General features: G+C 52.9%; 8 protein-coding genes across 8 annotated transcripts; 3 read left to right on the top strand and 5 right to left on the bottom strand.

Annotated features, from left to right (window-relative positions):
- Window positions 1-767: 767 nt before the first annotated feature.
- PHYSODRAFT_330147 (hypothetical protein) lies at window positions 768-2,114 on the top strand (the record flags this gene model as incomplete). Its single annotated transcript, XM_009526749.1, has 1 exon — window positions 768-2,114. The coding sequence occupies one exon, from the start codon at window positions 768-770 to the stop codon at window positions 2,112-2,114; it is 1,347 nt and encodes a 448-aa protein (XP_009525044.1).
- Window positions 2,115-4,044: 1,930 nt separating this feature from the next.
- On the top strand, window positions 4,045-5,364 carry PHYSODRAFT_330146 (hypothetical protein; the record flags this gene model as incomplete). The annotated part of the gene is made up of 1 exon (XM_009526748.1): window positions 4,045-5,364. One exon carries the CDS (start codon window positions 4,045-4,047, stop codon window positions 5,362-5,364), a length of 1,320 nt encoding a protein of 439 aa, XP_009525043.1.
- A 2,034-nt stretch (window positions 5,365-7,398) lies between these two features.
- On the top strand, window positions 7,399-9,081 carry PHYSODRAFT_330145 (hypothetical protein; the record flags this gene model as incomplete). Its single annotated transcript, XM_009526747.1, has 1 exon — window positions 7,399-9,081. The coding sequence occupies one exon, from the start codon at window positions 7,399-7,401 to the stop codon at window positions 9,079-9,081; it is 1,683 nt and encodes a 560-aa protein (XP_009525042.1).
- Window positions 9,082-9,174: 93 nt separating this feature from the next.
- On the bottom strand, window positions 9,175-11,249 carry PHYSODRAFT_345845 (hypothetical protein; the record flags this gene model as incomplete). The annotated part of the gene is made up of 4 exons (XM_009526746.1): window positions 9,175-9,536; window positions 10,289-10,515; window positions 10,599-10,863; window positions 10,955-11,249. 4 exons carry the CDS (start codon window positions 11,247-11,249, stop codon window positions 9,277-9,279), a joined length of 1,047 nt encoding a protein of 348 aa, XP_009525041.1. The 3' UTR covers window positions 9,175-9,276.
- A 975-nt stretch (window positions 11,250-12,224) lies between these two features.
- On the bottom strand, window positions 12,225-12,500 carry PHYSODRAFT_494558 (hypothetical protein; the record flags this gene model as incomplete). Its single annotated transcript, XM_009526745.1, has 1 exon — window positions 12,225-12,500. The coding sequence occupies one exon, from the start codon at window positions 12,498-12,500 to the stop codon at window positions 12,225-12,227; it is 276 nt and encodes a 91-aa protein (XP_009525040.1).
- A 602-nt stretch (window positions 12,501-13,102) lies between these two features.
- Window positions 13,103-13,291, bottom strand: PHYSODRAFT_491802 (hypothetical protein; the record flags this gene model as incomplete). Its single annotated transcript, XM_009526744.1, has 1 exon — window positions 13,103-13,291. A coding segment is annotated over one exon (189 nt), but the record flags the coding sequence as incomplete, so codon positions are not given.
- Window positions 13,292-13,339: 48 nt separating this feature from the next.
- On the bottom strand, window positions 13,340-14,026 carry PHYSODRAFT_490612 (hypothetical protein; the record flags this gene model as incomplete). The annotated part of the gene is made up of 1 exon (XM_009526743.1): window positions 13,340-14,026. The coding sequence occupies one exon, from the start codon at window positions 14,024-14,026 to the stop codon at window positions 13,340-13,342; it is 687 nt and encodes a 228-aa protein (XP_009525038.1).
- An 849-nt stretch (window positions 14,027-14,875) lies between these two features.
- PHYSODRAFT_330142 (hypothetical protein) lies at window positions 14,876-16,558 on the bottom strand (the record flags this gene model as incomplete). Its single annotated transcript, XM_009526742.1, has 1 exon — window positions 14,876-16,558. The coding sequence occupies one exon, from the start codon at window positions 16,556-16,558 to the stop codon at window positions 14,876-14,878; it is 1,683 nt and encodes a 560-aa protein (XP_009525037.1).
- Between the last annotated feature and the right edge of the window lie 175 nt (window positions 16,559-16,733).

The following is a 16,733-nucleotide window of genomic DNA, read 5'->3' as shown; positions in this document are numbered from 1 at the left end:
AGATAGCCATAAGTAAGTCTAGACACTGATTCTAAGAAATATGATCCGATACATTTGTAGCCCTGTACGGCATCTTTCGATCTATCGGTGGAAGAATGAGGATAACGAGCATCCGTCCAGAGTATCATTTCTCTACGATCATGACTCTGCGACTAATCCGCTGCCTTATCATTGGCCGAGAAAAATCATAGGGGTGGTAATGATTGGCCCAAATGCAAGGCAGATTATAATCAGCGCACATATTAAGGGGTGGTTATTATATAAATCAGGGAAAATTGGACTGCTGTTTCTGTGGAAACGACGCCGTGCTAAACAGTGAGACGCACATTTTCGCAATCAGGGAAGCGAGGAGGGGTTAGAAAAAACCTCTCGATCGTGTCGTGGACTGTTAATTTCACTTCTTGTTCTGCATTCCATTCGCATAACTTTTTTTTCTCAGCCATACCTCAAGGTCAAGCAAATGAAAAACGTGCTTGCATGCTGTTTGTTGACTTCCTTGCTATTCACGGCGACTTCGTCTGCAGCAGCATTTGGATTCCATGACTTGGTTGGTACCTCTGCATCAGCACCTTCTCACCATTGGACTGGTTCAGCGGGAGGACAACTATCGCCCATGAAGACGTCACCACCAGCAACATTTTTCTCAATCCGCCCCTCAGCAGTAACCAGCACTATCGAGTCGACGTACAAGAACTGGGTCGGCCCCTTGACGAAGTCCCCAAACACCGCGTGCTACCGCGAATCGCACTTCGGTAAGACATGTCCGCATGACTTCACCGCTAGCCTACCCGGTCAAGTGTGGAATGGAGTGCATCCGACAGAACGACGACTGCGCACTCGAGATCGTCACCAAGGTCGCAGTCGTGGTGCAAGCCACGGTGGCCATGGGCGCCTTCAACCTCTACGGCCAGTTCAAGCTCATGGCCAAGGCCGTCCAGACCGCCTTCCGGTGCGTCAAGGACCTGTCCATCTTCGTGCGGCAGTTCGCCAAGTTCATCCGCAACATCAAGGTGAGCGACCCGCAGACGCCGCAGGACAAGCTGCTGTCGATCCTCTACTACTCGGACAAGTTCATCTTCGACCTGCCCGTGACGATCGCCAGCTGCATGGGCATCATCGTCAAGCCCAACGTCCGATTCGCAGACAAGATCCTCAACACAGCCGAACTCGTGACCAGGGAGGTGATGGTGAACGCCGACTCGATCCTCGATAGCTGGGACTCGTTCAAGGGGTTCATGAAGAGGGTTCTGCTGGGCCAAGTGATCGCCAACGTGACGGAAACCGAGATCACCTCGCTGACGTCTGCTCTCAAGTCCAACACGACCTGTGGCTACGACCTCAAGCGTCTCGCAGACCGCACGTGGATGACCGTGCTAGCTCTCCGCAAGCGGAACCCAGACATGTCCGAGAACGAGCTCCGAGTTGAAATCAGCAAGTCGAGCCTCGTCCTGAACGAGATCCCGATCGCCACCAACAACTGCATGAAGGAGCTCGTGGCCGAGTCGGACGAGACGACGGCGTACGCTACTCGAATGACGCTGCGCAAGACCTTCGGGGTCATCGTCGAGGACCTGATCAAGTCCGGCACGAGCGACAACGGAACTTTCTACACGGCCGAGCAGTACGCGTACAACGTGGCAGACAAGGCCTTTGCCTTCTGGGGCGTGTGGGACATCAAGGGCATCACCAGCATGATCGGCGAGTACTTCCAGACGATCTGTGGGCCGACCAAGTTTATGGGTGAGATCGACGACGGTCCGGCGGCGGACGCGCTGGGGCTCTCGGCGGTGGGCAAAGCGTTCAACGGCAGCTTCGGTAACTGGACGAAGGAGGGCGACGGCACCGTCACCATCAACTTCCAGAGCAGCGACACGGAGGACGTGACTGTGAACATCCTCTCGGCGGGAGACAAGGTGGACGAAGTGGACGTCTCGGCCGGTGGCAGCGCAACGTGGAGCTCCAACGTGAGCGCTCTGGGCGGCAAGACGCTGTACCTGGACCGGTGGCGTCCCGGGTTGCTCGGTCTGCCGGGCACAGGCGGTGGTTCGCTGCTACTGTGGGTGCCTCGAGCGAGTCAGGGCGGCAACCTTGAGCTAAATGTCAATGTTAGTTAGGAATAGAGTAAATGAGTCTAGTATCCTAAATATACATATGGATATGTCCATGGGGTACATTTTTTATTGTGAGCACAGCCACACGCGAAGAATGGAACGAAACTTGTCTTCGAAGCACCGAAGCTGCAAAAGCAGGAAGCTTGCCTTTGGAAGCGTTAAAGTTGACGCGAGCGTTGCCTAGTAGAGTTGCGTTGAGGTACTTGTGCCGACGGTGGTCTTGGGGGTGCAGAGAATACGTAGAAGCTGCAGCAGGTCGAGGGAGGGTGAAGCTTTTGCTCCAGAGGGGGGAAGTTGATGCTCCAGAGGGGGGAAGTTGATGTGAAGGCCATGGTTGGAAGCATCGACCCCAACGATGAAGATACCTCACGTACTTGTGGCCCAAATGCAAGTGGTCCACTCTACTTCGGATTACCCCAGACTGGTATTGTGAATTCTGGCCAATATTGCCGATTCGGGTCGGTTTGAGAAGGCCTGAGCGACTTCTTATTTCGTACTTTATTGCGTACATAGTAAACTCAAGTCAAATCAAAATCTCGGGCGGTTTGCTGGCGATTTGGCTCGGTCGATTCAATCAATCGACTTCGGAAAGTTCGACTAGAACGCGCAATACTGGTTTTGGGAAAAGCTCAAGAATGGAACGCCTTTCATTACTTTCACTCTGAAGTCACATGTACACATAAAGCGAAAACACGTGGTTTAGGATTGCCTACCTACGCTCGAGTACGCAAACTAATATGACATACTGTACATGCAGCCATGTTCCGGTTGTAGTTCGCTTGCTATATCATAGGAGCACAGTACTTGTATCACTTCAACTTTGCCTATTATCCTTGTCCAGATTGTGAGCTTTGGGGTGTTATGTGCTTGGATTGCTCTCTTGCTTATTTTGGTATTTTGCTGTTTATTCTTCTGCTCATGAGCTCCCGTGGAAGAGCTGGAGGTGATGCTGCTGCTGCTGCGTTCGTGCTCGCGCGTTACTGTACGTGTGTTTGGATTGTTTGGATGTCAGGGCGTTTACGAGCGTGACAACGAGATGGATCGGGCGCCATTTCGGGGCTTCAGTACTTCAACTGCATCTGGCACACTGGAAATGTACACACGCCTCTAGCGTCGTACCCGCTCTAAGCTATCCGCCCTCGGAATAGCAAGTGGAAGCACCTGGAAGGCAGCAACCTGAGAATCTCGAGTCGAGAATGATCACTTTGGAGTTCTGCATTGCGGGGTAAGAAAGTCCCAAGCTACTCTTGGCGATCTGTCCTGCCTCATCGTTGTGCAGTCTGAAGTTGAAGGATCATGGCAGCAATGCCTCCGAGCCAACAACCGGACACATCAAGGAACTGAAATGGGCTCGGCTCAGCAGAAGCTGAAGCTGAAGCGCCCCTGCTCAGGCTGAGCCGAGTGCGCGCAACTGAAGCATGACACATCGAAAATCGATAACATCACTTTTCATTCGCCTTGGTGCTGGAGCTCCGCCACTGGAGGCAGATAAATGAATCGCGTGGTCTCGTACGTTGTCTTGTTCTCTCTTCTCGCCACCGCGGCCACTTCCTCCCCACAGTTTGGATTCCACGACATCTTGGGGGTCTTCACATCAGCTCCAACTACCACTTCAACTTCACGACAAACCGCCTCGGCAACAACGACGCTTAAACCCACGGAAATACCCCAAAGAAATGAGTCATCAAGCTCCTCGGGCTCAAATGCGGCTTCAAAGTCCGCAACTTCGACGCGCATTTCGCTCACTGCGGTGACAACAGCGGTCAGCACGTTTGAATCAACTCACACGAACTGGGTCGGACCCCATGCGACACCGACCGACACGGCGTGTTACCGCGAATCTCACATTGGGAAGACCTGTCCGCTCGAGTTCAACAGTGAACTAGACACGTGCTGGGCGCAGTGTCCTCTAGATTACCCGGTCAAGTGCGGAATGGAGTGTATTCGACAGAATGACGAATGTAAGCTCGAGGTTGTGTCCAAGGTTGCGTATGTATTTCAGTCCGTGATGGCGCTTGCGCTGTACAACATCTACGGAGAATTCAAGCTGATGGCCAAGGTGGTCCAAGATGCCTTTAGATGCGCCAAGGAGATGGCGAATTTGGTGAAGCAGCTCTGCAAATACGTCCGCAACGTTATGGTGACGGATCCAGAAACCTTGAGTGAGCAGTTGCTCGACAAAATGTACCAGACCGACAATGTGCTCTTCGACGTGCCCATTACCGTCGCTTCTTGTCTTGGAATTCCTGTCGACCCGGAGATCCGAATTTGGGACAAAATTACCAATACCGGCGAGCTCATCGTGAAGGAGGTGATCGCAGACAAGGAGCTGATCGTCGAGAGCTGGGAATCTTTTAAGAAGTTCATGAAGAAAGTCGCACTTGGCGAGTCGCTTGACGGCTTGAACAAGTCCGATATTACGTCGCTGGTGTCAGCGATGAAGTCGAATACGACCTGCGGCTTCGATATGAAGCGTATTGCTGATCGTACGTGGATGACCGTGTTATCTCTCAAGAAACAAAACCCGCAAATGTCCGAGAACGAGCTCCGAACATACATCAGCAAGTCGAATCTGGTGTTACATGACATCCCGATCGCTACAAATAATTGCATGCACGAGTTGGTAGCCGAGTCCGGGGAGAAGACGGCTTACGCTATCCGTGAAACATTGCGGACGACGCTAGGGGTCATTGTGGAGGATCTAATCAAGACCGGTACAAGCAACAACGGTACTTATTTGTCTGCCGAGCACTACGCGTATAAAGTCGCGGACAAAGCGTTGTCCTTCTACGGGGTGTGGGACATCAGGGGCATCATGAACGTCATTGGCGAGTATCTGCAGACAATTTGTGGCCCTACTAAGTTCATCGGAGATATCGATGATGGCCCAGTGGATATGTCATTGGGTTTGAAGACAATTGGCAAAGCTTTCAACCACAGCCATGGGAATTGGACGAAGGAGGGCGACGGCACCGTCACTGTTACGTTCCAGAGCAGCGATACGAAGGATGTGACGGTCAACATTCACTCCGGCGGGGATAAAATCGATGAAGTTGCGGTAAATGCTGGCAGCTCCGCGACGTGGAAATCGAATGTGACAAGGTTGGGCGGGAAGACGATGTACTTGGATCGTTGGCGACCTGGAGTGTTGGGTCTGCCTGGAACCGTAGGTGGGTCGCTGGTGCTGTGGATCCCGCGCGCAACACCGGACGGTGGGAATTTGCATCTTACGGCAAAGATCAATGTGAGTTAATGACTGACGTGGACGACTTTCATGTTATAAACTAGAGATAGAAAGTAGATTGTAAACTTTTAAATACTGGCGTGAGTGAATCGGGTTTCAACATGTAATCGATAAGCTGGTTGTACGAATGTTAATTTAAAAAATCGACACTCGTACAACTATTAAAAACATTGATCTTTATAGAAAACACAAAAATCCATTTGATCGCTTGCCACGTCTAGAGATAGGATACTTATTTTTTTTCGTTTCAAGGTTGATGTTTAGATTGAGACGTTTATCCTAACTAAGATAACGGCCACCGAGCAATAGGATACTTACTCTCTACAACTATTTATTTGCCAAATTTATACTTCTGTTTTCCGAATACTGCCCTAGCATACGGTAGTCAAATTCATTCGTTTCGTTTCGCATTGAGGTACATTGATGTCATTTAACTACTTTGGCTAACGACAACGGTGACCTTGTCGAAGGTCGTCTCTATCCGACCGCCCTGCTGCGTCGCTCGGTGCAGTGCTGCTACCTGAGCCTACCCCACACTGCTAAGGCGTGAAGGCCGCGAACTTCCAAGTGTTACTACTCTACTTCAGAACTGAACTTGGTAGTCAAATTCAGTACTGAAGTAGAGTAATAGCAGCCCTTCGAGTGTCCATCTTCTTCCTAAACTTACTTGTGCAGAATTCACCGCTAGACAAGCAACTGCACGGTACCTACTGTACATGCAGTATTAAAATATTCACGCATAAAGATTTGCAAGTGTTGGTTCCTCCTTTTCGAGCATGGATACTACAGTAGTATATGCAACAAAATCCTTAGCCGGTGCTATTCGTCCGTGACATCGAACTGAGCAGATAACTTGGTGTTGGCTGCTCGAGTCAATCCCTTGTACCAAAATGAGCACGATTGATGATTCTTACAGTCGTAGCGCTTCCTCGAATCCGTGATCTTGAACTTCAAAGGGAGGCGAGCGCCATTTTCCGTAGATGACCGCCCAACGTCGCCTAAAGCATAGAAGGGCTCGACTATACTGTACATTGCCGTTTAAGTGTCTGCCTTTGGCAGGAAGTTGTTGCAGAGTTCAACGATGAGCAACTTCACTCCGGAATCCGGATATCCGGAGTCCGGATATCACTTAGCTGCAATTAACTTGCTGCGGGCGGTAAAGCACGTTCCATCGAGTACCGCGAGGACGGTAGAATCGCACAGACAGAACAAGGAAATCCACAGATCTGAAGGGGAACCGCACAGAAATACCGATATACCTTCCACCGCCCACTATTGAAGGTGTGCTGGGGGTTGCACCCCCAGACCCCCGCATAAAGAAAAGGCTCTTGCTGCTGATACCGCAAAAAAAACACCCCAATGCAAATCGTTGTTTGAGACGATCATTCCCCGACCAAGCCCTTACCACGCTGCGCTGCAACTTGAGTGCTGCAACAGCGCGCTCGCCGTCGGTGAAGGACTGGTCTTGTAAGTTGCAACCACACATCCAGAGCAGCCGGACCGGCAGAAAGCACGAACAATGCGACTACACAAACCTCAACAATGTAGTACCGCTCACCACCGGCAAGCTGGAAGTGGTGAGAGCAGCTCGGTCGCAGCGCGGAGGATCGTCTCCCGAGGACATCGAACAAGATGTGGCATTTCAAGACTCCGAAAACTCGTACCTTATTATTATTACTTAATAACCGGTAGAACGCCAGTTCCGAGATATGGTTTCCGGGAGTGAGCTCGATCCTGAAGGCTTGGAAGGCAGCGTTACGAGCCAAACGATCCTGAGCCGGGTTGGAGACGTCCGCGTGCCTCCACCTGGCGTTAGGCTTGCCGAGGTAGAAAGGGCCTCTGTATTCTTGGCGATCGGTACTGGCTCATCGCTGCGCGATTCAAAGTTGAAGATCGCGACGACAACACCGGCAACCAACGACACATCACAAAACGCCTGGGGGCCGCTAGATCAGCTCACGTTCCCCACCGTATTAAAACGACAATGCTGCAGGATGGCACAGTAGTCTCAGTTCTTTATTTGCCTCGTCGGAGTCAAGTAACATGAGCCGTGTGGTCGCAATCTATTTAATCCTCTCGGTTCTCGTGTCTGTGACAGCCTCCGCGCCCGAACTCGACTTTGATGAATCGTCAGATGATAGCGTTGACCTCTCCACTCCAGCCCCAAGCGCTACGATATCTGCGACAGCATCCAGGTCCACAATCGAAGAATTCTTACTCGGCCACAGGACAACCGCAGTCAGCACTATCGAGTCGACGTACAAGAACTGGGTCGGCCCCTTGACGAAGTCCCCAAACACCGCGTGCTACCGCGAATCGCACTTCGGTAAGACATGTCCGCATGACTTCAACCACAAAATGGGCATGTGCTGGGCGCAGTGTCCGCTAGCCTACCCGGTCAAGTGTGGAATGGAGTGCATCCGACAGAACGACGACTGCGCACTCGAGATCGTCACCAAGGTCGCAGTCGTGGTGCAAGCCACGGTGGCCATGGGCGCCTTCAACCTCTACGGCCAGTTCAAGCTCATGGCCAAGGCCGTCCAGACCGCCTTCCGGTGCGTCAAGGACCTGTCCATCTTCGTGCGGCAGTTCGCCAAGGTCATCCGCAGCATCAAGGTGAGCGACCCGCAGACGCCGCAGGACAAGCTGCTGTTGATCCTCTACTACTCGGACAAGTTCATCTTCGACCTGCCCGTGACGATCGCCAGCTGCATGGGCATCATCGTCAAGCCCAACGTCCGATTCGCAGACAAGATCCTCAACACAGCCGAACTCGTGACCAGGGAGGTGATGGTGAACGCCGACTCGATCCTCGATAGCTGGGACTCGTTCAAGGGGTTCATGAAGAGGGTTCTGCTGGGCCAAGTGATCGCCAACGTGACGGAAACCGAGATCACCTCGCTGACGTCTGCTCTCAAGTCCAACACGACCTGTGGCTACGACCTCAAGCGTCTCGCAGACCGCACGTGGATGACCGTGCTAGCTCTCCGCAAGCGGAACCCAGACATGTCCGAGAACGAGCTCCGAGTTGAAATCAGCAAGTCGAGCCTCGTCCTGAACGAGATCCCGATCGCCACCAACAACTGCATGAAGGAGCTCGTGGCCGAGTCGGACGAGACGACGGCGTACGCTACTCGAATGACGCTGCGCAAGACCTTCGGGGTCATCGTCGAGGACCTGATCAAGTCCGGCACGAGCGACAACGGAACTTTCTACACGGCCGAGCAGTACGCGTACAACGTGGCAGACAAGGCCTTTGCCTTCTGGGGCGTGTGGGACATCAAGGGCATCACCAGCATGATCGGCGAGTACTTCCAGACGATCTGTGGGCCGACCAAGTTTATGGGTGAGATCGACGACGGTCCGGCGGCGGACGCGCTGGGGCTCTCGGCGGTGGGCAAAGCGTTCAACGGCAGCTTCGGTAACTGGACGAAGGAGGGCGACGGCACCGTCACCATCAACTTCCAGAGCAGCGACACGGAGGACGTGACTGTGAACATCCTCTCGGCGGGAGACAAGGTGGACGAAGTGGACGTCTCGGCCGGTGGCAGCGCAACGTGGAGCTCCAACGTGAGCGCTCTGGGCGGCAAGACGCTGTACCTGGACCGGTGGCGTCCCGGGTTGCTCGGTCTGCCGGGCACAGGCGGTGGTTCGCTGCTACTGTGGGTGCCTCGAGCGAGTCAGGGCGGCAACCTTGAGCTAAATGTGAAGCTCAATGTTAGTTAGGTTAGAAAACTACTACAAGTACCAAGTAACAACTAAATAGAATGAATGAGTACCGTGAATGAGGTACTAGCACATGCAACACACCTTCAGTTTGCAGCCGGCTAATATGACTAGAGTAGATTATGGTGGTGGTTACTGTGTTGGGTGTGCTGAGAGGTATGGTGAAGGGGCTGCATGGTGACGGTATATTGCCGCTCACATGAGCTTGGAGCTGGCGACGTTGAAGGGGTTCTTCTTCTTCTCCAGCTTCTTGCCCGCCTGGGGCTTGCTGGGGCCCAGCAGGTACTCGAGCGAGAACTTGTCCGTGACCGAGGCCTGCGGCTTCTTGTTGACCTTGAGGAGGCGGTTGCTCGACACGACGAAGGGGCTCTTGCCGCCGTTCAGCGCGGCCAGGTTGAACTTCTGCGCGAGCTTCGGGTCCTGGCGGCGGCGCAGCGCGGCGGCGGCGGACGAGGCTAGCCGGGAGGACATTGTGCTTGGCTCTAGGAGCGCGGGCTGGAGGCTTGAGCTCGAGGCGGCGGATTGAAGAATGAAGGCAATGGTGCAGTCAGACCTTATCAGAACGATGGGACGGGTTGTTAAACTTTCAGCTCGAGTGATGTAGCCATGTATCTAAGAACAGCGATTTGTATAGATGTTGAACTAGGATAATTTGTATCCCCGTGAAAAACGATGGGGGGATGGACTTGTCGAGTTGAAATTTGCATGTTTTTTTTGTTTTTTGGGAATGGCTACACTAAGCAGGAGCCACGAGCGCGTTCTTGTCGACCTGGGTGTTCATGAAGTGGTGCGCGAGCCTGGAGGTTGCAAGCAAGGTGGTCGATTAGATGCCCCTGACTCTCTGACGCGTAGGTTCTGTAATGATGCCTGTGGACAGTCAGGTGCCACATGAAGCTCGTCGTCGATCCGGCATTTGCGGATTTGCTTTGTGTATGCACGCAAGGCAAGCGAGTCGCTTGAAGCGAGGTTCCAGAACGCCCAGCATGGGCTTTAATTAATGATCTTCAAAACTCGTGGCAATGATTGAGGATAACGTGCCTATTAGACCTCCTTATCTGAATCGATGATCGCAGATCAGAGGAATACCACTCAGGCTATTTAGCAATTGTGGCGTAGCAACAACTAAGCTTACGTGGATGGACGATCAAAGTGTACAGTGTAAGCTGGATAAGACATCAACGTTCCTAGTTGTATCGTGTGACGACACGGCCGTTCAGAGGCTGCACCGGGCGCGCGTTGTTGCCGTCGTCCGTGATGTGGTACTCGAGCAGGTCCTTGTGGAGGCGGGTGAAGTCGGCAGACGAGATCTGGATCGGCGTCTGCAGCACCCACCAGTCCGCCGTCTCGTCGCACCCCGGCGTCGTGAGGCTGCCCGGGTAGTTGTAGATGCCGTCGGTCTTGCTGGCCTTTCGGATGAGACTCGAGTAGGATTTCCTGTGCAGTTAACAAACAACACAACACGCGTTAGAGCTTTTGTCGCAAGTCAACGCCGCAGCTAACACAAAGTCTCGACCCACAGCTGCACAGTGATAGCCTCGTGCTTGGCGTGGGCAGAGTTGACGTTCTCGAGGGCGTCAAGCACCGGCCCCAGCCAGTCGTCCGACTGGGGAGCAATGTCCAAGAAGATGCCGACCACCAACAGAGCGGCGCCGTCGCTGCTCTTGTGCACGAAGTGGATCTCGCCGTCGTGGGCCTTGCCGTCGACCGTGTGCTCCGACGGAGCGTGCAGGTGGAACTGCGCCATCTTGTAGCTCGCGCTGTTCACCGTAGCAACGCAGGAGCCTGAACACAATGTCATTGACGTTAACAATCTCAAACCAAGTCCAACAATCTTTAGCCAAGCCGAACACTAAGTGATTATTGCTGCACGAACCTCCGATGACGTCCACCTCGAGCGGCTCGTGGGGCTCCGTCAGGTTGTACTGCGAGCATTGGCCGCTGAAGCTGAGCGGGCTCCTCTTGCCCTTGCCCGCCTTGGCGACAGTCTTGATGTCGATGGGCGACTGGCGCACCCCTCCACAGGCCTTCCAGTGGTCAGCCCACTTGGACGTGTGCACCATACTGGCGTCATTGGCGCGGTAGCCCCACGCGGGGCCCGTCGACACGTCGGCGGAGGCGGTCAGCGCGCAGGCTGCGATGATGGCGGAGATCGAGGCGATGAACTTCATCGTGTTGTGGTGTGGGATCGAAGGAGGCTGCTGCGATGAGCGCAAGTTGAGGAATGAAGACCTTGTCGTCGCGATTACCGGTGATGAGCGATCGATCGTCGTGCGACGTGAAGACTGAAGAGGCCAACTGGGATAGGGAACAAACAGCTTATGGGAGTTTTGTGGTGGAATGATCTCGCTGCGGTAAGGACGAGGTGTCTTCCAGGAGACAGAAGGTTTACCATGCTGCCGTTTACGACCCCAATGTTTGTGCTACGGTAGCTTGCCTCAGGCAATGCTCAGTGGAACACCAAGAAATAATGCTGCATTAACTTCCGTCTGGACAAGTGTTTCAACAGCCTGCACACCATCTAGATTCCGCTTCTAGCATGTGCCGCCGAAAGCGCTCATTCACGTTCGTTGTTGTGACTTTGACGCGGGGATTCTTGACTGTAACATAACGCAATCTTGGTCTCCCGGTTCCTGGGAAGTTGTGATCAACGTATGTTGTTTTGCCCTCGGGAATATTGGGGAAGGGAAATCCAGTCGCGTCGCTCGTTTTGAAGAGCATCACGCGGTTTCGGTGTATCCTTCAATTGACTTGCAGCGGCCGGACTGTATCAATTACTCGCAGCCCGACCGCCGGATACCGTCGCAGAATCCATCTTACGTTTTCGCCAAGGCACAATTTGATTGGCTAAAAGTTTATTAAGGTGCCACGGAGGTCACGTGCAGTCGTATCGAGCCCGGCAGGCAACATCGACTAAGCGGTGACTGCAACAGTCGACAGCCGAGTTCTAGGCGGCGACTTCACGAGCTACCAGATTTGTGTTTGTTGTTGCTAAATGACTATAAAACTTACGCTAACAACTTTGGTTTTAGGATACCCTCTACGCCAGCAAGGTTTGCTAGCTTTACACTCCGTCGCACTACTGCGATCAGCTCGACTGCACTAGCACGAATGTAAATGTGTGTACTGTTTGAATATAACTACTACTAGCTTGCCAATCTCGGACAACCGGACTGGCTTGTGTGTCTCTGACGCTTGGGCGGCTGACTGTCTTCTTCGTTTCGCTCTTGATCGGCTTGTCGGATGAGTCTCAAAACAGTTGTAAGCTTAAGCGGTTCAGCTCTTCGCTTACGTTTGCTTGGTTTTAACCGCAGTGTACAGTATCCAATGTTGATAAGCTCAATAGCGTGTTTCTTGTCACGGATTTCGGGCATAGGTGCGTCCAGCTTGGCCTCGATCTTATTCATAATGTGCCGCATCATAATTGACCATTCTGACAGCGTCGCTTTTTTCTGCGATGTATCCAGGTCGTCCGATGGTATTCCTTAGTACGAGGGGTAGTTGAGCTTTGGATTTCCGAACCACCATAACATCCATGCCCCAAGGGGATCGATACTCGAAAAAAAAAATTATCTAGCTAGCACATAAAATTTCCCGCCCCAGACATGATACTGGTGCACTGGAACTGGCGCTGGCACTACAGCGTTGATCGACGGACGTTGGTGAAGCCCAACTCCGTCTAACAACGATCGAATTTCCTCCCGCAATAACTGTCTCGTAATATTGCCCGCTGCCACACCCTTTTGCTCAAGTACATGCTCCATTCTCTGCTCCTGTTTGCCAGGCAGCTCATCAATTGACCTTTGCTGCTGGTCAAGCTTCTTGTATAGCTCACTAGAAGGCGGTATCCCCGTCGGTCGCATCCAGAGCGACTCTCCAGCAACTAGTTGGCCTTCAAGCGTCCTATGGACAGCGGGGCTTGTAAACAAATCTGTCGAAAGTAATCCATGGGTGGCCGGTAAATCCTGCTCCAAATGTTCCGCGTGATGCACGAGTGATGCTAGGCACAACCGCAAAATTCCTGTCATATTCGCTTCGCGAGAGAGAACCGGAACATAGTCTCCACGCACAATTGCACATTTTTATCGGAGCCATCCTGAAAATGGGGCGGTAAAATAGCGAACTTAGAGTCATTTACGGGAAGTCCAGCCACTACTCGCCCCAGGAATTGATCTCCTGCAGCTTCATAACGGAAATAGCGATCTTGAACTCCACCGAGGCTCCATCCGCAGCGAAGACACACACTCACGATCGAGGGACCTCAGCGGGTTCGCTTACAGGTGGCGTGTATCACGGGGCCTGAACCCTCCTGGTTAGTCGGCGTCTTCACAAATATTACTCCAACGCTATCGTCTTTCGCCACGAGATGCTGACTTTGGAGAGTCTGGACCGACATTGAGCGACACATCAAATTCCACTGCGAAGTCAAAAAAAGGTGCGAAAACCCGCCATCACCCGCCACGAGAGTCGAATTGCACAACTCCTTATAAAGGGAGTACGTGAGTGGCTGCTTTCCTAATTTCTTTGGGGTGCTAGTCTGGTCCTGATCAGCCTCCATCCGCTTCATACCGGAGAACAGTTGCTTCATATCATCACCGTACTCAGGAGGCAGCGCCACGTGCTTCACGCGATAAAGATCCTTGATAGCACTTCGGTACCCGCTCAGCGTAGCCGTCTTCACAGAAGCACTCTTGAACATCAGAAAACGCTCAAAAACACTCGGTGTAAACTCACTTAGATTAGTGTCAACATCAGCGTTGGAAAACCTGGCGATATTCTTATCCTCCTTAGCGAGCTCGCTCCTGATCCACTTCGTAATCCCGTTGAGGCTGCTCTTGTACTTTCCTCTTGCTTGCTTGGTGACGCATGCATCGCGTATCGCCTCGACGTCAGCATGACTGGTACTCCGCACTGGAGCAGAAGCGCGTTGCGAGCCTCCATCACTCATGTTGCTGCTGGGTCGATGTTCTTTGTGTGTTGCTGTCAAATTTTAGCCAATGAAGGACTTGATGTAAGCGCCGGCGGCTCCCACTTACGTTTGCTCAGAAGAACTGTATGGTAACATTCGCATAATGAAAGCCAGTCAAAGCCCGTGAGGAAACAAACATTTCCTGCAAAATGTCAGTTGTCCACGCCGACGACTTCGCAGGAACCCCTATATGCTACTTACGAAAGCAAAGGAATCAATGTTCATGCGAGTCCATAACTATGAAGTTAAGCTTACTAAGAAGAGATTGTTACCAAGAACATGTCTTTTGACTGAACACAAAGCCTGGACGATATCTTTGGTGCGTGAAGCTCCCCACCCTTACAACACGGCTACATGAATTCATACAGTACGAAAACTTTCCCTAGCTCGTCTAGTTTACCGCCAAGGCGATCACTTGCTGCATTCGTTTTATTATGGTACCTACTTATTATTGCCGTTTGCAGATATTTTGGCCAACGCATGCTTATTATCTCGTTAATAATCTCGATTTTAGTCTAGCAAGCTCTTAATTGAGACCTAGGTCTGATTTATATATCTCGCCAGTACAGGTCTCAGATGGTCTGTTTCACGCTTTGCTACGACTTGGAAACGCAGAAATGCCATTCTAGACGGGCCAAACCGAGTTTCTAGGCCTAAAAGCGGCCCCCACCAAAGCATAAAGCTAAATCATCCCTCGCCTATCTCGTGTCCACTCATATTAAGAGACAGGCGTGGTCTATTCTAGAGGTCTATTTTAGAGGGCACGTATTTGCAGCGGGCAATAAGCTTAGTCTTTACCTGTAGTTTAGTTGTTGTTGATGTTCTAACCTAACTAACATTGAGCTTCACATTTAGCTCAAGGTTGCCGCCCTGACTCGCTCGAGGCACCCACAGTAGCAGCGAACCACCGCCTGTGCCCGGCAGACCGAGCAACCCGGGACGCCACCGGTCCAGGTACAGCGTCTTGCCGCCCAGAGCGCTCACGTTGGAGCTCCACGTTGCGCTGCCACCGGCCGAGACGTCCACTTCGTCCACCTTGTCTCCCGCCGAGAGGATGTTCACAGTCACGTCCTCCGTGTCGCTGCTCTGGAAGTTGATGGTGACGGTGCCGTCGCCCTCCTTCGTCCAGTTACCGAAGCTGCCGTTGAACGCTTTGCCCACCGCCGAGAGCCCCAGCGCGTCCGCCGCCGGACCGTCGTCGATCTCACCCATAAACTTGGTCGGCCCACAGATCGTCTGGAAGTACTCGCCGATCATGCTGGTGATGCCCTTGATGTCCCACACGCCCCAGAAGGCAAAGGCCTTGTCTGCCACGTTGTACGCGTACTGCTCGGCCGTGTAGAAAGTTCCGTTGTCGCTCGTGCCGGACTTGATCAGGTCCTCGACGATGACCCCGAAGGTCATGCGCAGCGTCATTCGAGTAGCGTACGCCGTCGTCTCGTCCGACTCGGCCACGAGCTCCTTCATGCAGTTGTTGGTGGCGATCGGGATCTCGTTCAGGACGAGGCTCGACTTGCTGATTTCAACTCGGAGCTCGTTCTCGGACATGTCTGGGTTCCGCTTGCGGAGAGCTAGCACGGTCATCCACGTGCGGTCTGCGAGACGCTTGAGGTCGTAGCCACAGGTCGTGTTGGACTTGAGAGCAGACGTCAGCGAGGTGATCTCGGTTTCCGTCACGTTGGCGATCACTTGGCCCAGCAGAACCCTCTTCATGAACCCCTTGAACGAGTCCCAGCTATCGAGGATCGAGTCGGAGTTCACCATCACCTCCCTGGTCACGAGTTCGGCTGTGTTGAGGATCTTGTCTGCGAATCGGACGTTGGGCTTGACGATGATGCCCATGCAGCTGGCGATCGTCACGGGCAGGTCGAAGATGAACTTGTCCGAGTAGTAGAGGATCAACAGCAGCTTGTCCTGCGGCGTCTGCGGGTCGCTCACCTTGATGTTGCGGATGAACTTGGCGAACTGCCGCACGAAGATGGACAGGTCCTTGACGCACCGGAAGGCGGTCTGGACGGCCTTGGCCATGAGCTTGAACTGGCCGTAGAGGTTGAAGGCGCCCATGGCCACCGTGGCTTGCACCACGACTGCGACCTTGGTGACGATCTCGAGTGCGCAGTCGTCGTTCTGTCGGATGCACTCCATTCCACACTTGACCGGGTAGGCTAGCGGACACTGCGCCCAGCACATGCCCATTTTGTGGTTGAAGTCATGCGGACATGTCTTACCGAAGTGCGATTCGCGGTAGCACGCGGTGTTTGGCGACTTCGTCAAGGGGCCGACCCAGTTCTTGTACGTCGACTCGATAGTGCTGACTGCGGTTGTCCTGTGGCCGAGTAAGAATTCTTCGATTGTGGACCTGGATGCTGTCGCAGATATCGTAGCGCTTGGGGTTGGAGTGGAGAGGTCAACGCTATCATCTGACGATTCATCGAAGTCGAGTTCGGGCGCGGGAGCGGCCACAGTAATGAGCACAGCCAGTAGAAGATAGATCGCGAGCGTGTGGTTCATCTTTTACTTGGCACAGAAGTAAAACTGACGAGCCGGACAACGAGAAGTGAAGAGGAATGGTAGGTGTGCCAGGACTGCCGGTTTGCTGCAACATGAAGACCAGTCGCAAGCTTCGGGTTATTGCAGTGTTTTGTCCATGGGCGTTGTCGGTACGTTTTAATTTTGAATGGCACAG

This window comes from Phytophthora sojae (genome assembly GCF_000149755.1).
Source record: "Phytophthora sojae unplaced genomic scaffold PHYSOscaffold_3, whole genome shotgun sequence".
Classification (NCBI taxonomy): Eukaryota; Oomycota; class Peronosporomycetes; order Peronosporales; family Peronosporaceae; genus Phytophthora; species Phytophthora sojae.
This window is presented reverse-complemented; position numbering and strand designations above follow the sequence as displayed.